Raw genomic sequence first — 18,380 nt, 5'->3', positions numbered from 1 at the left:
TCCCGTCGGAAGCGGCGGTTGCCGGGCAGCGCGGCGGCGCCGGGCCGGGCCTTCGGCTGGCGGACCCACTCCAGGCCCAGCGCAGGCCGCGGCCTCCCTGGCCTGCCGTAGCACCCACGGCCCGGGCCCCGGCCGGGAGAGCTGGTCCTTGGCCTCCCGCGGTGAGTGCTCGGGGGGTTGGGGGGTGGCGCAGACGTCCCTCGCGGCCCCCAATGTCCCCGCCGGCGCTGCCCCGCGGGTGGCAGCGGGACCTCGGTCCGGCAGAGGCGGGGGGCGGTGCCGCCGTGCCCCTTCCGAGGGCAGCCGGGCTGCAGCCTGCAGCCCCACCACGGTGTCATTGCGCCCGCCTGGGTGAAACGCTGGGGGCTCCTGGCTGGTTCTGCCCCTCTATGTCGCGTTTCTGGCAGCCCGTCCCCGCCTACCCCCTTCCCGCGGGATGAAACCCGGGAGGGGTTTCCCAGGAGCATGTGGTGGTATTCAGTGGGGTCTTGGATCTTGGTACGGGCCCCAGAACAGGGTTCGTACTGATTCCCCAAGGCAGCACGGCCAGAGCAGGCTGTAGGCTGCCGCACGAGCTCCACTTTCCATTGCTGGATGCACTGTTGCACATGAGCTCCTGTAATCTCAGCACGTGGCTCGCCCTTGCATCAAAGAACCCCACGGGTTAAGGTGGGGCCTCTCTTCCATCATCATCCTGTCCGGTTCTGGGAGAGGACTGGCAGTGCTCAAGGCCAGGTTGGACAGGGCTCGGAGCACCCTGCTCTAGTGGAAGGTGTCCCTGCCCGAGGCGGGGGTTGGAACTGGGTGAGCTTTAAGGTCCCTTCCAGTGCAAGCCAGTCTGGGATTCTATGATTCTCTGACTTTGCTGCAGTTCTGCAATAGCCTCATCAGACTCTGCCCACCGTCCAGTACAGAGGGTGGCCATCATTCCAGGCTGCTGCTGGACACGTCTGACTCCTTGAGCAGACAGTGCAAGCTGGCTTTGTTCCTAAAGGACTGCTGGTGGACATGTGCCTAACTGCCAGGAACATGTTCCACATGCAGATGCCAGTATCACAGTTGGCCTTACCTGTCCCTCTTTGTCTTTGGAGAGACAGAAGAGAAAAGGGGCTTTGAGACTGGGAGGTGGGGAAGTTCCTGAAGGAACCTGAGTGATGAATACTATTAAAAGGAGAATACTAATCTTTCCCATTGTAGTCTGCAAGGGGAAAGCGTAAGCATGGACTAACATCACAGGGTCAATTCACAGCGTATTGACCTTATTTCCTGATCCCTGATTCCGCGGGAACTATGGTCCCAGATATGTGTGCCCACCTGTTTTGGTGCAGCCCTTGAGCCCAGAGTTCTCCTGGTGCTGCTTCTCGTTTCAACTAAAACTACTGAGGGAGGGAGCAGACATGACCAGCTGCATGGAGATTAGCTCTTTGATATTCTGCAGATGACTTGCTCTGCTTATCACAGTTTATCACAACTGTGGGATTTTTTTACCCCATGCTTTTTGCAGAGATTGGCTCATAAAGACATGAAGCAGGGCTTGCTTCAGCTCTGTGAGTGATAGCAGATTCCTGGACAGGGATGCAGGCACAGTGAAAATGTGATCTCTAAAGAAGAGGGAATGCTTCAAAGGCAGATGCAGCCGATTACAGGCTGAGAAAAAAAAAATTGCCAAAGCCTTGTCCCTTTCCATGTTTTGTAGTATCCTTAACTACAATGCCAAAAAAAAGGCACTAAAGGAAGCTGTGGTTCTTACAGGCTCTGAAAGATCTGTTCACCTGGGGGATAAGTACCATTTCTGACACATGGTAAGCTGGGGCAGAGGGCACAAAGAGTTGAATTATTGGGATGCTCTGAGAAGGGTAGGGCTGGAGCCTGCTTTAGACTCCTAGGCCAGCGTTAAACGGTGGTGGGGATGTGGGCAGCCAGCGGCGCTCAGGTTGGTGAAAAAAGCAATGCTGAAATTGTTAGGTTACTCTGGCAACTGCCGTGCACCTCTTTAGGCTGTGTGAGGCAGGGAGCAGGGTTGGTGCAGCCCTGTGGCTAGGAGGCTGCTTCGCTTGTGAGTTCTGCAGTCTGGCAGGGCGATACGAAGAGAGAGGAGTCAAAGACACACTGCCAGGATTTAACCCATCTGGCTGCATCTCATGGCCTACCAGTGCTCTAAGTAGTTTCTTACTGGTGGCAACAGATTGGGTACTGTATTCTTAATGCTTAAGTTTCTAAGGTGGTGATAGAGAAGATGCCTTCTTGGGTACAAATTTGAATGTGGCTGAGACAGTGATCAGATCACTGCTGGAAAGGGCTGACCCTGTTCGCTCTTCCTCTCTCCTCTGAGTTCATAAGCACATGCTCCTACCATGTGTCTCTTGCGCTTGCTCCATTGCCCCTCTGATTCCCCTGTGGAGGTTACAGCCAGGTTACTTTTGGTCAGAAGGTTAAATGGGGAGAAACCCAGAAAAAGAAGTGTCGAATCAACTGAGCACAGGACCATTTGAACTACAAGGCTGTCACAAGAGATGAAGCAGAAGGATGGGAATAGCAGCAGAGGGTGTCCACACATCACCTTTTGACAGAAGTGAGCCATGAGAAGTATCCTCAAATACTCCCATGACTGGTAGGAGTAAAGCAGCAGCTTGGGAAGGCTGTTCTCATCATTGGTAGCTGAGCCTTGGCTGCTTCTCAGGGCTAAGAGACTGATACAAGGGGCTTGTGTCCCACGCAGGTGAGTTCACTGCTGGTACCTAGATAGGCAAGATACTTATCATTGTAGTAAGGTTCTCTGATCTTGCAAGATCTCAATCCAGAGGTGATGTGACTTGCAAATCAGGGAGTGGGTGTCATTTGCAAATTCCCTGCAGCAGGGCAGGATGCTGTTGGGATGTGCAATGTGATTATGTGACTTGTGCGAAGGTATAAAATGAGCCTTCCATCCCCCGCCGCCCATCAGCTTGCCTTTCCTCCTTCAATCCCCCACAACAATTGCCTGCTCTGGTAACAGGTCATGATTTCAGCCTGTCATTTTGTGTGTAAATTGCTGGGTTTGAACATGAGTTCAGACCAAGATCAGACATGAACTTCAAGGCCAGTAGCTGTTCTGGAGGGACCTCATGTTACATGCTTTTTTTTTCCCTAGAGTACAAGAGCCTCTACTTACAAGTACTTACTGACAAGAGTCAGTAAGCCTGAGCTTAATGGAACCCATTATCAAGGAGATAATAAAAACCCAGTATCATTTTACCTTAGGCTGAGGGTCTGTGTTCGCTCTTCAGAAAGAGCTTTTCCAGAGGAGCTGAGTACAGACTGTACCTGTATGCTGGCATGCAGTAGTCAGCATTGCTTACGTTGCCTCTGCAATTGTGTCTGAGAGATGAATAACAGATTTTCACTAATGGGTCTCATGTCAACAGGGGTGATTTAGCAAGGAAGACTGCAGTACATTAGTTGCCATGACTCAGACTCACCCAGCATTGTACTGGTGGTTTATTCGTTTATAAATGAAATCGCAGAAGCTGCATCCTGATGGTGCTGGCATGCCGAGATCCTGAAGAGGGTTCTTCCTGTTGACATCTCTCCAAAATCTTTAAGTTACTGCCTGAGGAGTCAGGGCATGCAGGTTTAGCCCCAGCTCTTGTAGCAGTGACAACAGCCAAGCTGCCCTGGTGCCTGTCAAAATCATGGTGTGACTCTGAGGAGGGATTGAGGCTTTTATGGCATCTGCCAAAAGCTCACCAGTGGTCTGTGCCTGTTCCTGTGTCATCTTGCATCCTTGTTTTCTGAGCGGGGAGCAAGTCCCTCAAGCTTCACATAGGCAATAGAATGCTGTCCATGAGATCTTCGTGAGCGATGCTAGCTGCTGCTCTGCCGCAAGGATCTGTGCTCCTCTGGTTGTGGGGAGGAGAGAGACAGCAGGGACCAGGGCAGGGATGTGTGGATCTGTGCTCATCCAGCAGTTAATGTTGAAAAGTTCTTTAGTAATGAAAAAGATGTTTTCTAAACAGGTAACTCTGGTCTCCTTGAGACCAGCTGGGCTCTTTTAATCTTGGTGCTCTTGCCCAGAAATTCAGCATCTGCCCCTACATGGTCCTGCAGTGAAGTGTTTTTTCTCAGGTCCTTTTGAGATTCAGCCCCAGCCTGCTCAAGGGTGGTGACAGTACTGGTGTGTGTCTTGTGGAGGATAGAGCAGTGAGTTTACTTGTGTGGGGTACAAGATTCAGCTTGCTTTGTATAGGTTGTGTTTGAACCACAGGAGCTAATTAGAAAGAGCCTAAGGAACAAGGAGGTAATTCAAATCTAAGGCTAAAATGTCTCAGATGGTATCCAGCTACGCTGTGTTTCTATTCACTAAAGGCACAAAGGGCAGTTATAGCAGCTCAGTTCATGCTTGCATGTCTGCAGTAAATGTTCCTGTATGGGAGAGCAGAGATAGGAAGGATTTTCTGTACTGAAGATACCGATACTACAGCAACTGTGGACATTTCGTGTTTGATGCTGGTAGAAATGCTGATTAGCCCCACAACAGGGACAGTACTGCTGGATCCCTTGCTTCACCTGCATGGAGTCCAGTTTGGGGTGATTTGTGGTTTCCTACCTGCAGTTCATCTCTGTAGGTGAGTGCAAGCTCTCTAATGAAGGTCAGAAGTTCACATGAATGTATATATATAAATGTGTATGTTCAGTGACTCAGTGAGCCCTCTTCATTTCTGTTCTCAGTGGTGACTGGTTCCTGTGGTGGAGGCAGAGCCACGGCAGGATGTGTGAAGGGCCATCCAGCATTTGTGGACCCATTCCTCCAGACCCTACACTCTTTCCAGACTATTACAAACGCCCCTTCTCAGGTGAGTTCTTGCTGCTTGTTAGGGATATACACTTTTGTACTGTGGCTTGGTGCAGCTTGCCCGTTTGATGTCCTTCCTCTTTGACATCCTCAACAGTCTCCAGTCACACTGGTGCAGGTCCTGCCTCATGGATGCTGATCCTAAAGGTGGTGTGTACAGCTGGTCAAAAGATTGGAAAGCATAAGGCAGAGGTGGAGAAGGGGTTTTCGGCATTGTAGGCTGTGGGTGAAGAAAACCATGAGGCAAGATAGTTTCCTGATAATTTCTTTCTCTTTCTTTCTCTGTAGCTCGAGGGAGGCTGGAAGGGAATGCTCTGAAGCTGGGTTTTAGCTCTGACCCTCTGGATCCTAACCCATACAGTGCCCGCCAGGTCCAACCAGCCCCTCGTATTCGCCCCAGTGGAAAGGATTTCCTGGAGAAGGGACAGAAGGGGACGCTCAGTCTCTTATTGCAGCTTGAAGGGCTCTCCCTTGACAGGAGGCTGCCAGTAGAGAGTAAGTACAGCTGAGCTGCTGCTGGCCTGAGCTGCGTTTGGTACCAGGGATGAAGCATCAGGGTTTTGGCTGAATTCCTCAGCTCTGCTTCCTGAGGAGAGCTTGAGATTTGCAGGGCCAGTCACATCTCCTGCATTTCACCTGGCACTGGTGTCCCTGGGCCATTGCCCGTGCGGGAGCCAGTGCTGCTGTGACCTTCCTGACTCCAGTCTGGCCCAGGTCTGGGATGGGAAAGGAAACTGTAAAAAAGAAGCTGTTTAATTTGTATTTGAGTATTTAGTCATGGATGAGAGGCTATTAGGAGGTGCTGGAAACAAACAAAGCCCTTCTAATTTGCTGTTTCTGAATACAACCAGTATCTTTACAGTCAAACTTAAAAATGGATCGGGTGAAATCTTTATGTATAGAGGGTGTTTAATATGGGGAATTCCTTGTTAGTGAACAAATCCAGGCAGTATTTGGGAAGACCGTATGTGTGGATACTGGGAATATCTCTGAAAAAGATGTTCCCTTCTCCATGGAGGTCACCCAGAGTACATTCAGAAGTCCAGGAAGGAGATAAGGCTGAGCACTGGGTGTCTGATTTACTTCATATGTTGGAATTGCCCCTGCCTGGTGCCAGTGTGGTGGCTGCCAGCCGAACTGCTGTGCCAGAGCAGGAGGGGAATGAAGAGGGTCTGGTTGTGTCAGCTGAGATCCTCCCCATCTTGGAGAGTCCAAGGACCATTTTTGATTCAAAACCAACAAATACAATCTGTAGTCTTGATTATGTCCCCTTGGATGTGCAACAACAGCTGACCCTGAAACCAGGAAGAGTGCCGATTTAAGGCTCTGCAGCTGCCATTAACCATTCAGAAACACCATGTGTGCTGAACTGGGAATTGACCTTGCTCTCAAGAGGGTGCTGGTATGGCGTGTCTGGCATAGTCCCAAATGGGACAAGTGAGCCACAGTCTCTCAGAACAAGGGAGTCTGTGAACACCAGTAATGTGCACAGACTTCTGACAGCTCTCAGCTGGGCACTGTGGGATCCTCTGGCAGAAGAGGGTCAATCCTGGAGTGTGCATCTAACATCAAGAAGAATGCAGAGCTTGTCTAGTCTGCAGAGAAGGGGAGAGCTTGCTATTGTATAGGTGGTTGGACCAGCTTTGGAGACAGAGCTGTGGGCTCTGGTGCCAGCGCTCCAAAAGCCTGAATCCCTGGGCAGTGTCTGAGGGGTGAAGGCTATGTCTCCCCTTGCTGTGCAGGGAAAGAGTCCAAGGATCATGAGAAAGAAAATGTAAGGAGAATAAAAGAGATTCAGAAGAAGTACAAAGAGAAGGAGCGAGCCCAAGAGCACAGCAAGCCCAAGCCTGTGAAAGCTCTCTGGAAATCCCAGAAATATGAAAACGTGGAGTCAAAGGTGAAGGCCAAACTCCAGGTCAGTACCCACTCAGCTCTTGAGCTATCTGGGCCTGGGATGCAGTTCAGCCGTGAGGCTCTGTGGGAAAATTGACATGGGGGAGTCCCAGAACCTCTGGATCTGGGGCAGCTCAGTGAAGAAGCACAGAGGACAGATGTGACAGTGGGGCTGTGTGCTGAGCGAGAATGTGGCATCTGGCTCCAGAGAGTGATTGCTGTAATAATCCGCGTCCTGTCCAGCCCAGAAGATCCCTCATGCAGGAGAAGCTGAGAGGAGGAAAATCTCATTACACCCTCTGCCTGCAGGCTCCTGCTTGGCCTCTTGGGAATATACAGGCTTCCACTGACAGTTGTATTCTCAGTCTGGAGGTGCATCCAGCTGTCTTTTCAGCTTCCGGGTGTTTGGGCCAACACTTGTCTGGGGTTAGTGCCAAAGGGCTGTGGTATTCTGTCCCATGGATCATGGTCCTCGGAGGTTTGTCTTCAAGGCTGCATCAAACCTCAGTCCAACTCTTACCACCCTGTGGACCCACAGTCGGCTGTATGTCTCCAAATTCTTCTCCAAGTAATTGTTGTGGTGGATAAATCGTGTGCCATGGGGGCACACAGCATCTCCAGGCAATCAAGGTGGAGGTCTTACAGGTGAACACAACCTGCAAGGGTGTATGTACCTCCTGTACTTGTGAGGAGAAGGGCTGTGGGGCTGTGCCTTGCTTCCTCAGGCTTTCTCAGCTGCTGAAACAAGCAGATGTGTGGCTTTGTGAAGGTTTTGGGTTGGTGTTTGCTTCTTTCTCTTTCTTTATCTTGGTCATTTTTCCTCCCCTGGTGGGTTCCTGGTGTTCAAATGGTGCCTCTGTCAGAAGGCTTTGCTAAAAGCACCGAAGACACTGCCTTGGTAGAGTTGTACCTGTTTGTACAGAAACGAAAGTGAAGGCCATGGGAGAGGGAAGGAAAGCTCCATCACTATCTTTGGGTGAATCTGTTGTCATCAGTCTGGAAGCCCCTGTGGTCCAGGTGACCTCTTGTATTCCATTAGCCTCTTCTTTTGTCCAGAAAAAGGCACTGTAGCTCTTATGGATGGGGTTGGCTCCTGCTGCACAGCAGCAAGCAGAGGAGTGCTGTGCCACCCCCATCATAGTGACCTCCTGGAGAAGAGGCCCCAGGGCTCCCTTCCAGCTCAGCCTCACATGGGAGAAACTCCTTGAGCAAGGGGCAAGGCAGGGCTCCTGCCTTGGCCAGTGTAACCTTGAACTGTTAGAGCCTGCATTCCCATTAGCCTCTGGAGAGGGCTTTGTCCTGCAAGTCCCTGGTAGCCTTCATGGTCTCCATCTCTTTTCTTTTTGCAGCCAACCAGGCTGTGTGGACAGGATTGACACAGGGAGCTGCTGCTTGTGCAGACAGTGGGTGCAAGCTGGGTGACACCTCAAGCACTGCCACTTACACAAGCCTTCACTTGGTACTCCCTTGCTGAGTTGGAACCTCCAAGTTCCTCCTCATCTCTGTGTTGCTTCACCCTGGTCCAAAGCAGCCCTCCATCCAGCTGTTGACACTAAAATTATGTGTACTGCTAACAACTGCAAAAATTGGCAAGATGACTTCCAAGCCAGTGGTTCCAAATGCTGTGTCCCTTCTTCCCGGTGACACCAACCTCCTTGAGGTCTGTGACCTTTCCACACATGAGAACAAACCCACATATGCTTTAGGAACACAAGCCTACGCTCTCGTTTGACAAATCCTCTGGGTTAGAGGAAGATTGAGATAATTTCTTCTTTTGTTCTGGGGAAGGGGGTGGTCTCTGTGCAGGCAGTTTCTGCGTGGTGTGTTCCTTGTGCTCCAGAGAGAGGTGGCGGGTAGCCCTCATGCTGACTCATGTTGCTTTAACTATTACTGTGGTTCTTCTGGAGCTGGGGTGTTCCCTTTGAAGGATCTCCATCTTTGGTGGAGCTGGTGCTGCTCAGAGTTTAAATTCAATCTGTTAGAGTGCTTCTTTAATAGAAGAAGGCTTACAGGCTTGACTTAGCAAGCCTGGGTCTGGATTTATGGGCTTCTGCAGTTTGGAGACCTTGATCAGACCCTCTCTTAACAACAATAATTGACTAATTCCTTCTAAGTATGCATCCCATTTCTGAACTGTGGCCTTTTGAGCTACTCCCTGGGGAGGAGGTGATCCATTAAGGATTGGGTTCAGAAGGGGAAGAGGACCCTGTACTATAACAGCTTGAGATGTGTGTAGTTTCTCAGCTTCCTTAATGGCTTTAGTAAGGCACAGGACCCCTTGTCCTCAATCTGAGTATCACTCTTCAGTTTCTTTAAATGAGGTAGAAGAAAACAGTAGAGGCCTGGCTGGTCCTCGTGGTCCCTTTTGGAACACACCACAGTAAGAAGCGTGGGGGCAAATCCCCACTTCACTGTTAATGGGTCCTGTGGTGCAGGGAGCCCGGTCCCCGGTAAGCTTTGAGTTCATCTTTCAGAGGATTAAGGGCTTCTCTAGTTGTGGAGTCTAGTCACATTCCTTATTTTTCCAAAGCAAGTTGTATAGTGGGCGAGCAATTACCAAAAACCCTGATGCATGTTTTCACCAATAACCTCATGTGCCTAACAGCTATTGTTATTCTGTTTTATTGCCCAGGGTTTGTCCTTCTTGATGCTTGAGAGGTTATCATCAGGTACTGCAACAGCTCCTGCTATCCACCAGACCCCTAAGAATTTAACTTCTTGTCTGGAACCTTGGCAGTTGGAGGGTGGAATGTTGAGCCCATTTTTATTCAATAGATTCCAGATGGCTGCAGCCCCTTGCCTGTTCTGTTCTTTATTGTCTCCATCCATTAGGATATCATCTATACATTCGTATATGTGAAGATCTGCTGGCACCTCCACAGGACCGAGGAGCTTGGCCAAAGCACTGTGGGCAGTAATGTGGGAATATTTATATCCTTGTGGGAGTTGGTTAAAAGTATACTGCATCCCCTCCCAAGTGAAATCCAACTGGGGTTTGTCTTCTCCCCTTAGGGAAACCATAAAGACCATATCCTTAATATCTGGCATGGCCGTCCAAGGGTGGACAGCAGCCTGTCCTGCTGTCACTGCTGAGGTTAGGTTTGGGACAGCAGCAGTCAGCAGTGGAGCATTGCTGTTAAGTTCCCTGGAATCTGTTGATAAACACCACTGGCCATCAGCCTTATGGACTGGACAGACTGGAGAGTTCCAAGGGGAATGTGTACGATCTGGAAAATGTCTTCTCTTTAATCACTTTGGAGATGCTCCATTTGGCAGCAGATACCGAGCGGCACAGGTTGCTCTAGGCTGCGGTAGTGTAGCGGCAGCATGTGAAAGCCTCACAAAAGAAGCTTCTGCTTCTCTGCATTCCAAACTCCACACCTTACCATAAGGCAGATCCCATCCCTTGCCTGCTAGTATGTCAAACCCTCATCTATTTTCCTTGTGAGGGCTCAGAGCCACTTCCACAGCTGCCATCATTTTCTCACCAGGCAGCCAGAGTTGAGGTTGTGCTTAGTGGAATTTTTCTGCTACACCAGTTACCCCGACTGTATTTACAGCTTTCCTTGATGGGTTAGTTCCTCACTTCTCCACTTGCTGATTGGTTAAAACACTAATATGGGCCCTGTATCAGTTAAAAATCCAAGACTTAGGGAATATGTCTATGAGCTCTTAGAAGCAGCCATCAGCAGTTATCACTAGGTGAGTGGGCAGCTGAACCCAAATCCCAGAGTTGTGGATTTTAACCCCTTCAGGTCCTCCCAGTGAGGTGCCAAAGGGTTAAGGGCACCACTGCTGTTTGGGGTTGTGTCACCTTTGTGTCTGCCTGGGTTCCTGACCCTTCCTCTGTGTGGGGGGTCTATCAGTGCAGCTGCACTCAGGTACGACATACTCCTCACTAAAGGGCATTTCTTTCTGAGCCGTAAATGGTCTATCTCAGGAAGGTTCAAGATCCCAGTGGGATCCTGCTCATTGTGCTCCATGGCTGCCCAAGTTCTCTCTCTCAGAGACTGACTGTTTCCAGGGTGTCTGGTGATCCTCTCAGGAGGGCTCTGAGGTGGCCGGGACCTCCTGGAGGTCCCATACCTCGCTTGGGTACAATCAGCCTTTGGCACTCCCTGTAGCAGCTTGGACAGTGCTTTTCCTGGGGCAGGGACAGGCTCTCCTCTTGCCAGGGCTCTACACCCCCCTACAAGAACCCCCTCAGTAGGTTATTGAGACCTGAATCACAGACCCACCAGTCTGTGATTCAGAACCACTCCTGGACCTCCAAACCTGCTCTTTTCTTCATCACTGCACAACACCCCATCCTCCATGGCACAGGCTCTCCACAAATAGTCTGTCTCTGTTTTTGCTCAAAAACTTCCTGTGCAACTCCCTGAGCTCAGGTCCCGACCAGGAGCAGTGCACAACATGGGCCGGGGTCCTGCTGTGCAGTCCCATCTGCCTGTCAGTTTTAATGAGAGCTCCCACGTTCCTTTTCTCCAGCTCCACCACCTCTTCGAAGCTCTCACCAGAACCTCCCCACATATCCCTGTCTGCATCCTCAAGGTCTGTGCCCATAATCAGCTGCCAAACTGGGACAACACTGGTGGGTCTTTGTGCTCATGCCAGCATAATTTCAGTTCTTTGTTCCAATAAATGTTTTTGCTCTCTTTCTCTTCTAAATTCCTCTTCTAAACAGTCCATTTCCAAATAATTCTTTGCAAAACAATCCTGTGCCTGTACCAAGCCCGTGCCCAGGATGGCACACGTGCTCTCTTCACCACCTCCCCCATCTCCACAGTGTTGTTCCATTCTCTCTGCTCCTGGGTAAAACCACTTCTCCTTCACCCACTGTACACCCAGGGGAGAAGTGATCATCCGTGCACTTGTCACCTTTCCTCTATAGGCATTCCACTGACTATGCCCGTTTAAATGTAACAGAACCAATAAATAGAGGCTAAATGACATTTATTGCTCAAACTCAATTCAAGCTCCACCAACATCACCTCCAGATTTGGGATGTCACATGGATTTGTCACTACACTGCTGATTCTCAAACTTTATGGCCAGTGATCCAAAATGCGCAATCCCTCGCCTGAAAAGGGAAGGCTCTCAACTCAAGGAATTCCCTTGGATGGTGACGTGACCCAAGGGGAGAGTCTCTGAGTGCAGACCCACTGCTCCAAGGAGAAACAACTCCAACGGGCTCTCCAGCCAGGCTTCTTTTATACTCTTGTCGCACCTGAGCTGTGGTCAGATACGGTCATGTAGCTCCCATAGGCTCAGGACCTAACTTCCTATTTGTCAGGGCTTTGTCAGGGCTTTGTTGGGGTGGTTGTACCTGCTATAACTTGTTCGACTTTGAACCAGCCATGCTGGGTAAAGTCATTTCTCATTAACTTACCGGAGAGATCTGGATCTCCTGGCTCCTGCTGCAACAAGACTGATCATCTTTGGAGTCTGATCTGTCCAGGCAGTGCTGAGGGCATTGCATACCCTGGTTCTTAACACTACAACTAGTTATTTGAGCATCCTATCCCATGTCTGCCAAACTACATGGGCTGGCAACAAGGAATCTGCCTCAAGGGGCCTGCAGTTCAGCTAAGAGAACAGCTGGGAGCTTGGCTACCTGTGATGATTTGGAGGCTGCCCTGTACAGTTCCTGTCACTTCCAACAGCAGAGCAGTTCACTGGTTGGATTTATCATAAGGTCACCCACTTGTCACAGTCAACTTTCAATTTTCAAGGTTTCTTTGCAATAGCACTGTCTGAGGTAGTCCTCAGGCCTTCTGTTAGACGTCAGGTAGTGTAACCTTGTGCCACTTGTAACCACAGCCTTTGAAGATGCCTCTCATGCTATTCCACCCTCCCCAAAACACCAGACTCCTCCACTCCCCACTCCTCTTTCTGTCTAGAGTAGCATAACCACAGATTTGGGGTGCTGAGCAGAGCAGCACTTGAGACCAGCAGCTCAGCACTCACCTTCGTGTCTACCTGGGCCTTTTCAGTCAAGTCTGCTTGAATGGGCTCTGGATTTGTGGCACTGGGATGGCTTCAGGGAGCTCAAGTTCTCTACTGTTACCAACTAGGGAGACTGGCTTGTGTCTTGCCTTCAGCCTGCTTTCTCCACATTGCCATGTGCCCCTTTCTCAGGAAGATTTCTGCTTTTTAAGGAGTTGTGATCAATGTCAGTACAGACAGTGTCCCTAGCTCTGGTAGGTATCTCTGTTGGGTTATCTGGTGTTGCTTTCCTTTCATGCCTACCATTTTAGTCAGTACCAGGACTCTCCAGCCTATGCTGTGTGTATATTTGATCCAAATGTGTGCTTCAGTAGATTTCCCCTCCTTTTTTTAGTGTTCCTTTACAGAGTTCAGTTGCCAGGTCTGGATTTGTTGCTGTAGGCAGTTAGTTTGGCCTTTGCTGGCTGAGTCCAGATTGTCTTCCCCCAACAACTCCTGCCAAGTCATGGCAGAAAGAGCGTGCTGTCATCTGCCTGCTGGAAAATTGTGGTTGAGCTTGTGGTTGACCTCCTAGGCTTTGTTGGGTTGGTTTCTCTTTTCTCCAGCCTTCCTCCACTATTGGATCTTTTCTTCCCTCTCCCAGGAGAGCTCCCCGCCTCCAAATCCAGAGGCTCTGAAATTCCTGAGAGCATATTCTCGCTGTGGTCCTGGAATCAGGCCATGCAGATCGCTCTCCCCAGGGCCTGCTAGAATGAAAACAGGAGCAGACACAGAGGATCCAGAGGCACTGGGTGTTGAAATCAAGGTGAGTTGCACACTGACTGCATCCATCCCAGGCGTTTCTGGCACTTAACTTCGCTCCTGTTTTGCACTCTTCATGTGTTCTTCTAAAGTGTTGAGTCAGGTATGCTGTGTGAACAGGGAGATCTGTAAATACTCTTCCTGGCTGAAGGGAGGGAGCAGGGTTTTGGTCACTGTGTGTTCAAGGATTGCTAATACTGCCTCTGGCTTCACCCCTACTCATAGTTAAAGAGATCCTGAAGTTCCCTTTGAAAATCCCACCTCCTTACTGTACAAGTGCCAGTGATCTCCAGTCTGCTCTTTGTAGGGCTTTGCAGGAGGTCTTGGGGCTTTGGAGGCTGCTCCCACCTTAATCAAAGGAACTGTGGCTTCTGGATGTTAGATAAAAAATTGGGAAAATGGGTGAGCTTTTTAGAAAGGAAGGTTAAATAAGTACTAACAGTTAAACCTTTCTGGTGGTCTGTCTGGGACATCCTAAACTGTTTTGTGACTTGTTTATTCTTTCTTTGGCAAGCATGGGGTTGCCAGTCTGTTGGTTCCCAAAGGCCATGGAGGGCCTTAATTTAAATAGGGCATAAAATCCTAAGGAGGAAACCCAAGAAAACCTTAAACTCAAATCCAGTGACCTTCTGCCCTGTCCTGGCCACCAGACAAGCTGTGATAGTGAGTGCTGTCATCTGAGGAAATGCCCCCAGGGACCAGCTAAGCTCTGCCAGGCTTCTGGTGAGGGCCCAAACAGTTTTAACTCTGACCTTCCAGCTGCCCTGATGGGCTCAGAATACACCAGCAGGAGCTGTGTGAACTACGCCAAGCCTAGTTCTTTCTGTCCTTCTGACTTTGAGGGCATGTGGTCAGCCTGAGGACCTTAAAAGATCCAGTTTTAGGCTTGGCTTTTGGTGCTTGCCTTCTCAAACCACAGTCAATAGCTCCTGCCTGACTATGGCTCCACACCTGAGGTGGGATGGGCTGAGGGTGCACCTGTGCTACTGCCCTACACCCCGAATTCAGTGTCTTGTGCAGATGCCGCTTTGCTTTGTCCCTTATGGGGACAGGGGTTCTGTGTGTGTGTGAGTGTGAGCTGGACCCTGCTGCCTCCCTCTCTCTTCTTGCAGATGCAGGTGGAGGGCAGGAGCATCGACTTTGTTAAGCACAATGCCCGCAGTGCCAAGCGGGCCCTGCTGCGGCGGTCCCTGTCCGAGCAGGCGCTGGCCAAGCTGCTGCAGCAGAAGCACCGGGAGCAGGAGGACTACAACACTAAGCAAAAGGGCCATGTCCCCCAGTAGTATGTATGCCCTCTCTGGTCCATGAGCCTTTCCCGCTTTCGTTCACCATGTCTCTCAGCTTCTGCATAGAAGGGGGGCTGAGGACAGAGGTGCTCCTGGCATGTGCAAGCAGTGGGATTTACAGTGGCCTGGGGAATAAAAGCAGTTCCTCCTGGTTTCTTCACAAGCATCCCATGGCCAGTGTGACTGGGCTCAGAAAGAATTTTGTCTCCTTCCTCCCTGGATTGCTGTTATCTGATGGTGCTGACATGGGGATGCTCTGTGCTATGAGAAGCATGTTCCTACCCCCTGTAAGCCTTGCTCTACATGACGTAGCTTCAATATTACAAGGCCTGGTTTTGGAGAGGCAAGCACTTTGCTCTGTCTTGCAGTATTCAGCCGTGGACCGAGGGTCTGAGGAACATCCAATTAGTGACTTGCCTGTTGGGGTTCTGAGTGGAAAACCTCCTGGTGACCCTGTCCTAGGACTGACCATGGTGTCAGTCCTTCGGCTGTGTACTGTGCATGCTGTTCTCTGCCAGCATCCCTGGCTGTGAGCCACTTTGTCCAGCTTCATTCTGTCACTGGCCTGCAGATGATTTTGAGAGGACTCAGTAGCCTGGGCCAGAAGCAAGGAGCAGAATCCCTTGTCTCCAAAGAGCTCGTGTCGGCCTCAGTGCATCACTTCCAGCAGTGATTCAATGTACATGGAGCATGTTTGCTGGTCCATGCATGTCGGCTAAGCCCAGTATACGCCTCCATGGCAGGCGTGTGAGCTGGCAGCATGGGTCTCTGTGGTCCTCAGGCAGAGATGCTGGGTGAGGTTTGAAGGGCTCAGTTCCTGGCCTCTCCCTATCTCCCTGGGCACCTGCTTCTGCCAGATGTAATGACATGTGCTTCCTTTGCCTTCCCTCTGCCTTGCCAGCCTGCTGGAGAGGAAGGAGCTGTGGCGCAGAGAGATGGAGGAGCGGCTGCGAAACCTGCCAGATCCCAACATACCACCTGGTCATACCATGATGCAGGAGGACCAGCGGCTGGAGACCCTCAGCAGTCTGAAGCAGAGTAAGAGGAAAAGAAACAGGGATTCCAGCTCAGAAAAATGGGTGATTCTAGCCAGGATTTGGGAGATGAGTTCTCGGACACAGATTTCTGTCTCTTGGAGTTATCTGGACAAAGGTGTGTAGTTGGGATGTGAGATGCATGTGTGGGAAGAGCAATTTCCTTCAGGCTGGTAGGCAGGCTTGTCCAATAGACCTGATGTTAGGGTTACTATTGCTCTTAATATGATAGAAAGATTTTGATTGGAAGGGACCTTCAGAGGTCTGTATTCCAGCCTTTGGTTCTTCCAGAGATGGCACAGGTCACTCAGGTCCTCATCCAGCAGAGCTTTCAATGGAAAGATGGGTATTACAAGTCCTTCTTCTAGTGCTGCCATCATTTTTATCGCTGAGGTTGAGGTCATGGGAAAAGGACAGATTTCTTTGCTCTTCCACTTACACAACTTGTTTGGTTTGGTTTTGTGTTTTGCAGGCCATGAGCAGCTGGTAAAGGACCTGGTGATGCTGCCAGTGAGGGCAGACACTCTCAGCATGCAGAAGAGACGGGTGGAGCTGGAGAGGAAGCTCTCCCAGATAGAAGAGGCCATCAAAATTTTCTCGAGGCCCAAGGTCTTCATCAAGCTGGACGCCTGAGCTGGGGTAGGGGTAGGGCCCATGCAGGTGCCAATGCAGTGTCCAGTGTGCAGCCAGCGGCTCTTGCTCATGCTTCAGTGGTGTGTCTGTCCATGGAAAAGGGAAGGAGAAGCCCTAATATACTCTCTGTGGTCTGGAGAACAGTTGTCTCTGTGTTGCTTGACTTCTCAGAGATCAGCTCTCTGTTCTGGATCCATGGCATCACCTCTTATTTTCCCATTTTTTCCCACTTCTAGGAACTGGTAGGAGGTCTCCCATGCAGCTGCCTGTGGTGTTCCTTGTCCCTCTCTCTCTCCTGAGCTGGCCCATGGTCATGGCTCATTCTGGGCACCTGCAGACTTGTCTGCACAAAAACCTTGTGCTATTGGTCTGCCGCATGTGCCCCAGTCCTGAGCACTGCCCCATCCTCCTGACACAGCTCAGGGACCACAAAGAGGCACAGAGCTTCAGTCCTGTGCCCAGGGAAGAGCTGGGATGGCTGCAGGGGAGTCTGGCAGGATGTCAGGAGAAGGTTTTGTTGTGTGGGGGGCAGGATGTGCTTCCATTATGCATCGTTTCCTCCTTCAGTGTGTGTGCAGCTCCCGGTAGGCTCAGCAGGGCCTGAGGAGCACTGGTGTGTGGCAGAAACCACTTCCTGCAGAGGTCCAAGGTGGCCAGGGAAGTCAGGTTTCACAGGGCTGGGGTGCTGGGACGTGGTGGTAGACTTGAGTGGAGGATGAGCAAAGTCCTGGTAGATCTCAGTCTGCAGCCTGACAGGACAAGGCTGGGCAGATGCCATTGTGGAGGTGAGCTCATGGCCTCCTTACCTCCAGAGGCCACACAGTGACCTGTGGAGACCTTTGCAGGGATCCTGCTGAGTGAAATGTAGACAGACTTGACCTAAAAGGGATCTCTGGAGGGCTTGGTCCATGTCCTGCTCAGCAGAGGGCCAGATCCACAGCTGGGGGCCTTCTCCAGCTGAGTTAACATCTCCAAGGACAGGGCTGCCACCACCACCTCACTGGGGCTGTCTCCAGGCAGTGCCATCCTCAGGGAAACTCTTTTTAGCTCTGAAGTCCCATCAGAATGTCCCTCATTGCAGCTTGTGCCTGTTGCCCCATCTCCTTCGCTGGGATGACTGCCCAAGCAGGGGTTTGCTCCAACCTGGGGAGGGTTTTTGGGGCACGGGTGTTGCCTACAGCAACTTGGGGGATACTGCAGTGTCCTGGGACATCAGGGGGTGACACTGTTACCAATGGATGAGGAAGCTTTTAGTGCTGGAGGAGATGAAGATGCCAACCTGAAAATCTGCCCTGGTCCCATGGGGCTGCTCTCAGAGCAAACGCTGCAGCCAGGCTGAGCTGGCTGGATAAGAGTGGTGCTGGGGGCTGTGGGCACCAGCCTCATGGGAGCTCCCTGCCCATAGCAAGTCTGGACTAACCAGCCCTGCTGCCTGGTCTGCTGCCTTCTCTGCGGCTGCTCTGCTGCCGCTCTGCTGCCTGCTCTGCTGCTTTACTGCTCTGCTGCCTGCTCTGCTGTCCACCCGGAGTGTCACTTGGCTCAGGAGCCCTGGAGCTGCAATCCCTGCTTGCCCCAGGCAGGGCTGTGGCTTTGATGGACGGTCAAAACCTGAACATTTGGTGCTGTCTCCTCAGACCCTGAGAGCTGTGGGTCTTTCTCCTCCTCACCCAGCCCCACGACATGCCCTTGGCATCAGCGCTGGTGAGGGGATGCTGTTTGTAGGCCTGGGAGAGCTTGTGCAGACCCTTGGCACTGAACCAGCCTTGGAAGGTTTTGGCTATGCTGGGGCCTCGGGACAGGAGCTGCGTGGGGTTTGGGACTTGGTTCTCAGAGGTCAGCGAAAGCAACAGGACATAGTCCCACTTCCCTGCAGAGGGGACCGGCCGTGGGGCACACTCCTGCCTGTCCTTAGCATTGCTCTCAGAGCCAGGCTAGGGCACCTAGTTCTGATGCTGA

General features: G+C 51.1%; 1 protein-coding gene across 3 annotated transcripts; it reads left to right on the top strand.

The window, feature by feature from the left end:
* Nucleotides 1–16,565, top strand: ENKD1 (enkurin domain containing 1). 3 transcript variants are annotated; one of them, XM_065663190.1, is made up of 8 exons: nt 1–161; nt 4,708–4,832; nt 5,120–5,326; nt 6,574–6,746; nt 13,314–13,475; nt 14,584–14,753; nt 15,659–15,795; nt 16,264–16,565. In XM_065663190.1, exons 2-8 carry the CDS (start codon nt 4,748–4,750, stop codon nt 16,422–16,424), a joined length of 1,095 nt encoding a protein of 364 aa, XP_065519262.1. In that variant the 5' UTR covers nt 1–161; nt 4,708–4,747; the 3' UTR covers nt 16,425–16,565. The 3 variants fall into 3 exon arrangements, with proteins under 3 accessions (XP_065519262.1, XP_065519264.1, XP_065519263.1); XM_065663192.1 differs by lacking the exon at nt 5,120–5,326; XM_065663191.1 differs by lacking the exon at nt 13,314–13,475.
* The last annotated feature ends 1,815 nt before the right edge of the window (nt 16,566–18,380 follow it).

This window comes from Lathamus discolor, chromosome Z, assembly GCF_037157495.1.
Source record: "Lathamus discolor isolate bLatDis1 chromosome Z, bLatDis1.hap1, whole genome shotgun sequence".
Lineage (NCBI taxonomy): Eukaryota > Metazoa > Chordata > Aves > Psittaciformes > Psittacidae > Lathamus > Lathamus discolor.
Note: the sequence above shows the minus strand (reverse complement) of the source record. Positions and strands in the feature narration are given on the sequence as shown.

What these genes read in the sequence shown, in the direction of transcription:
- ENKD1 (XM_065663190.1), top strand. Translation starts at nt 4,748, where the DNA reads ATGTGTGAAGGGCCATCCAGCATTTGTGGACCCATTCCTCCAGACCCT. An exon ending in CAGGAGGCTGCCAGTAGAGA is followed by an intron (nt 5,327 to 6,573) that starts GTAAGTACAGCT and finishes CTTGCTGTGCAG; the next exon opens with GGAAAGAGTCCAAGGATCAT. An exon ending in CCTCAGCAGTCTGAAGCAGA is followed by an intron (nt 15,796 to 16,263) that starts GTAAGAGGAAAA and finishes TGTGTTTTGCAG; the next exon opens with GCCATGAGCAGCTGGTAAAG.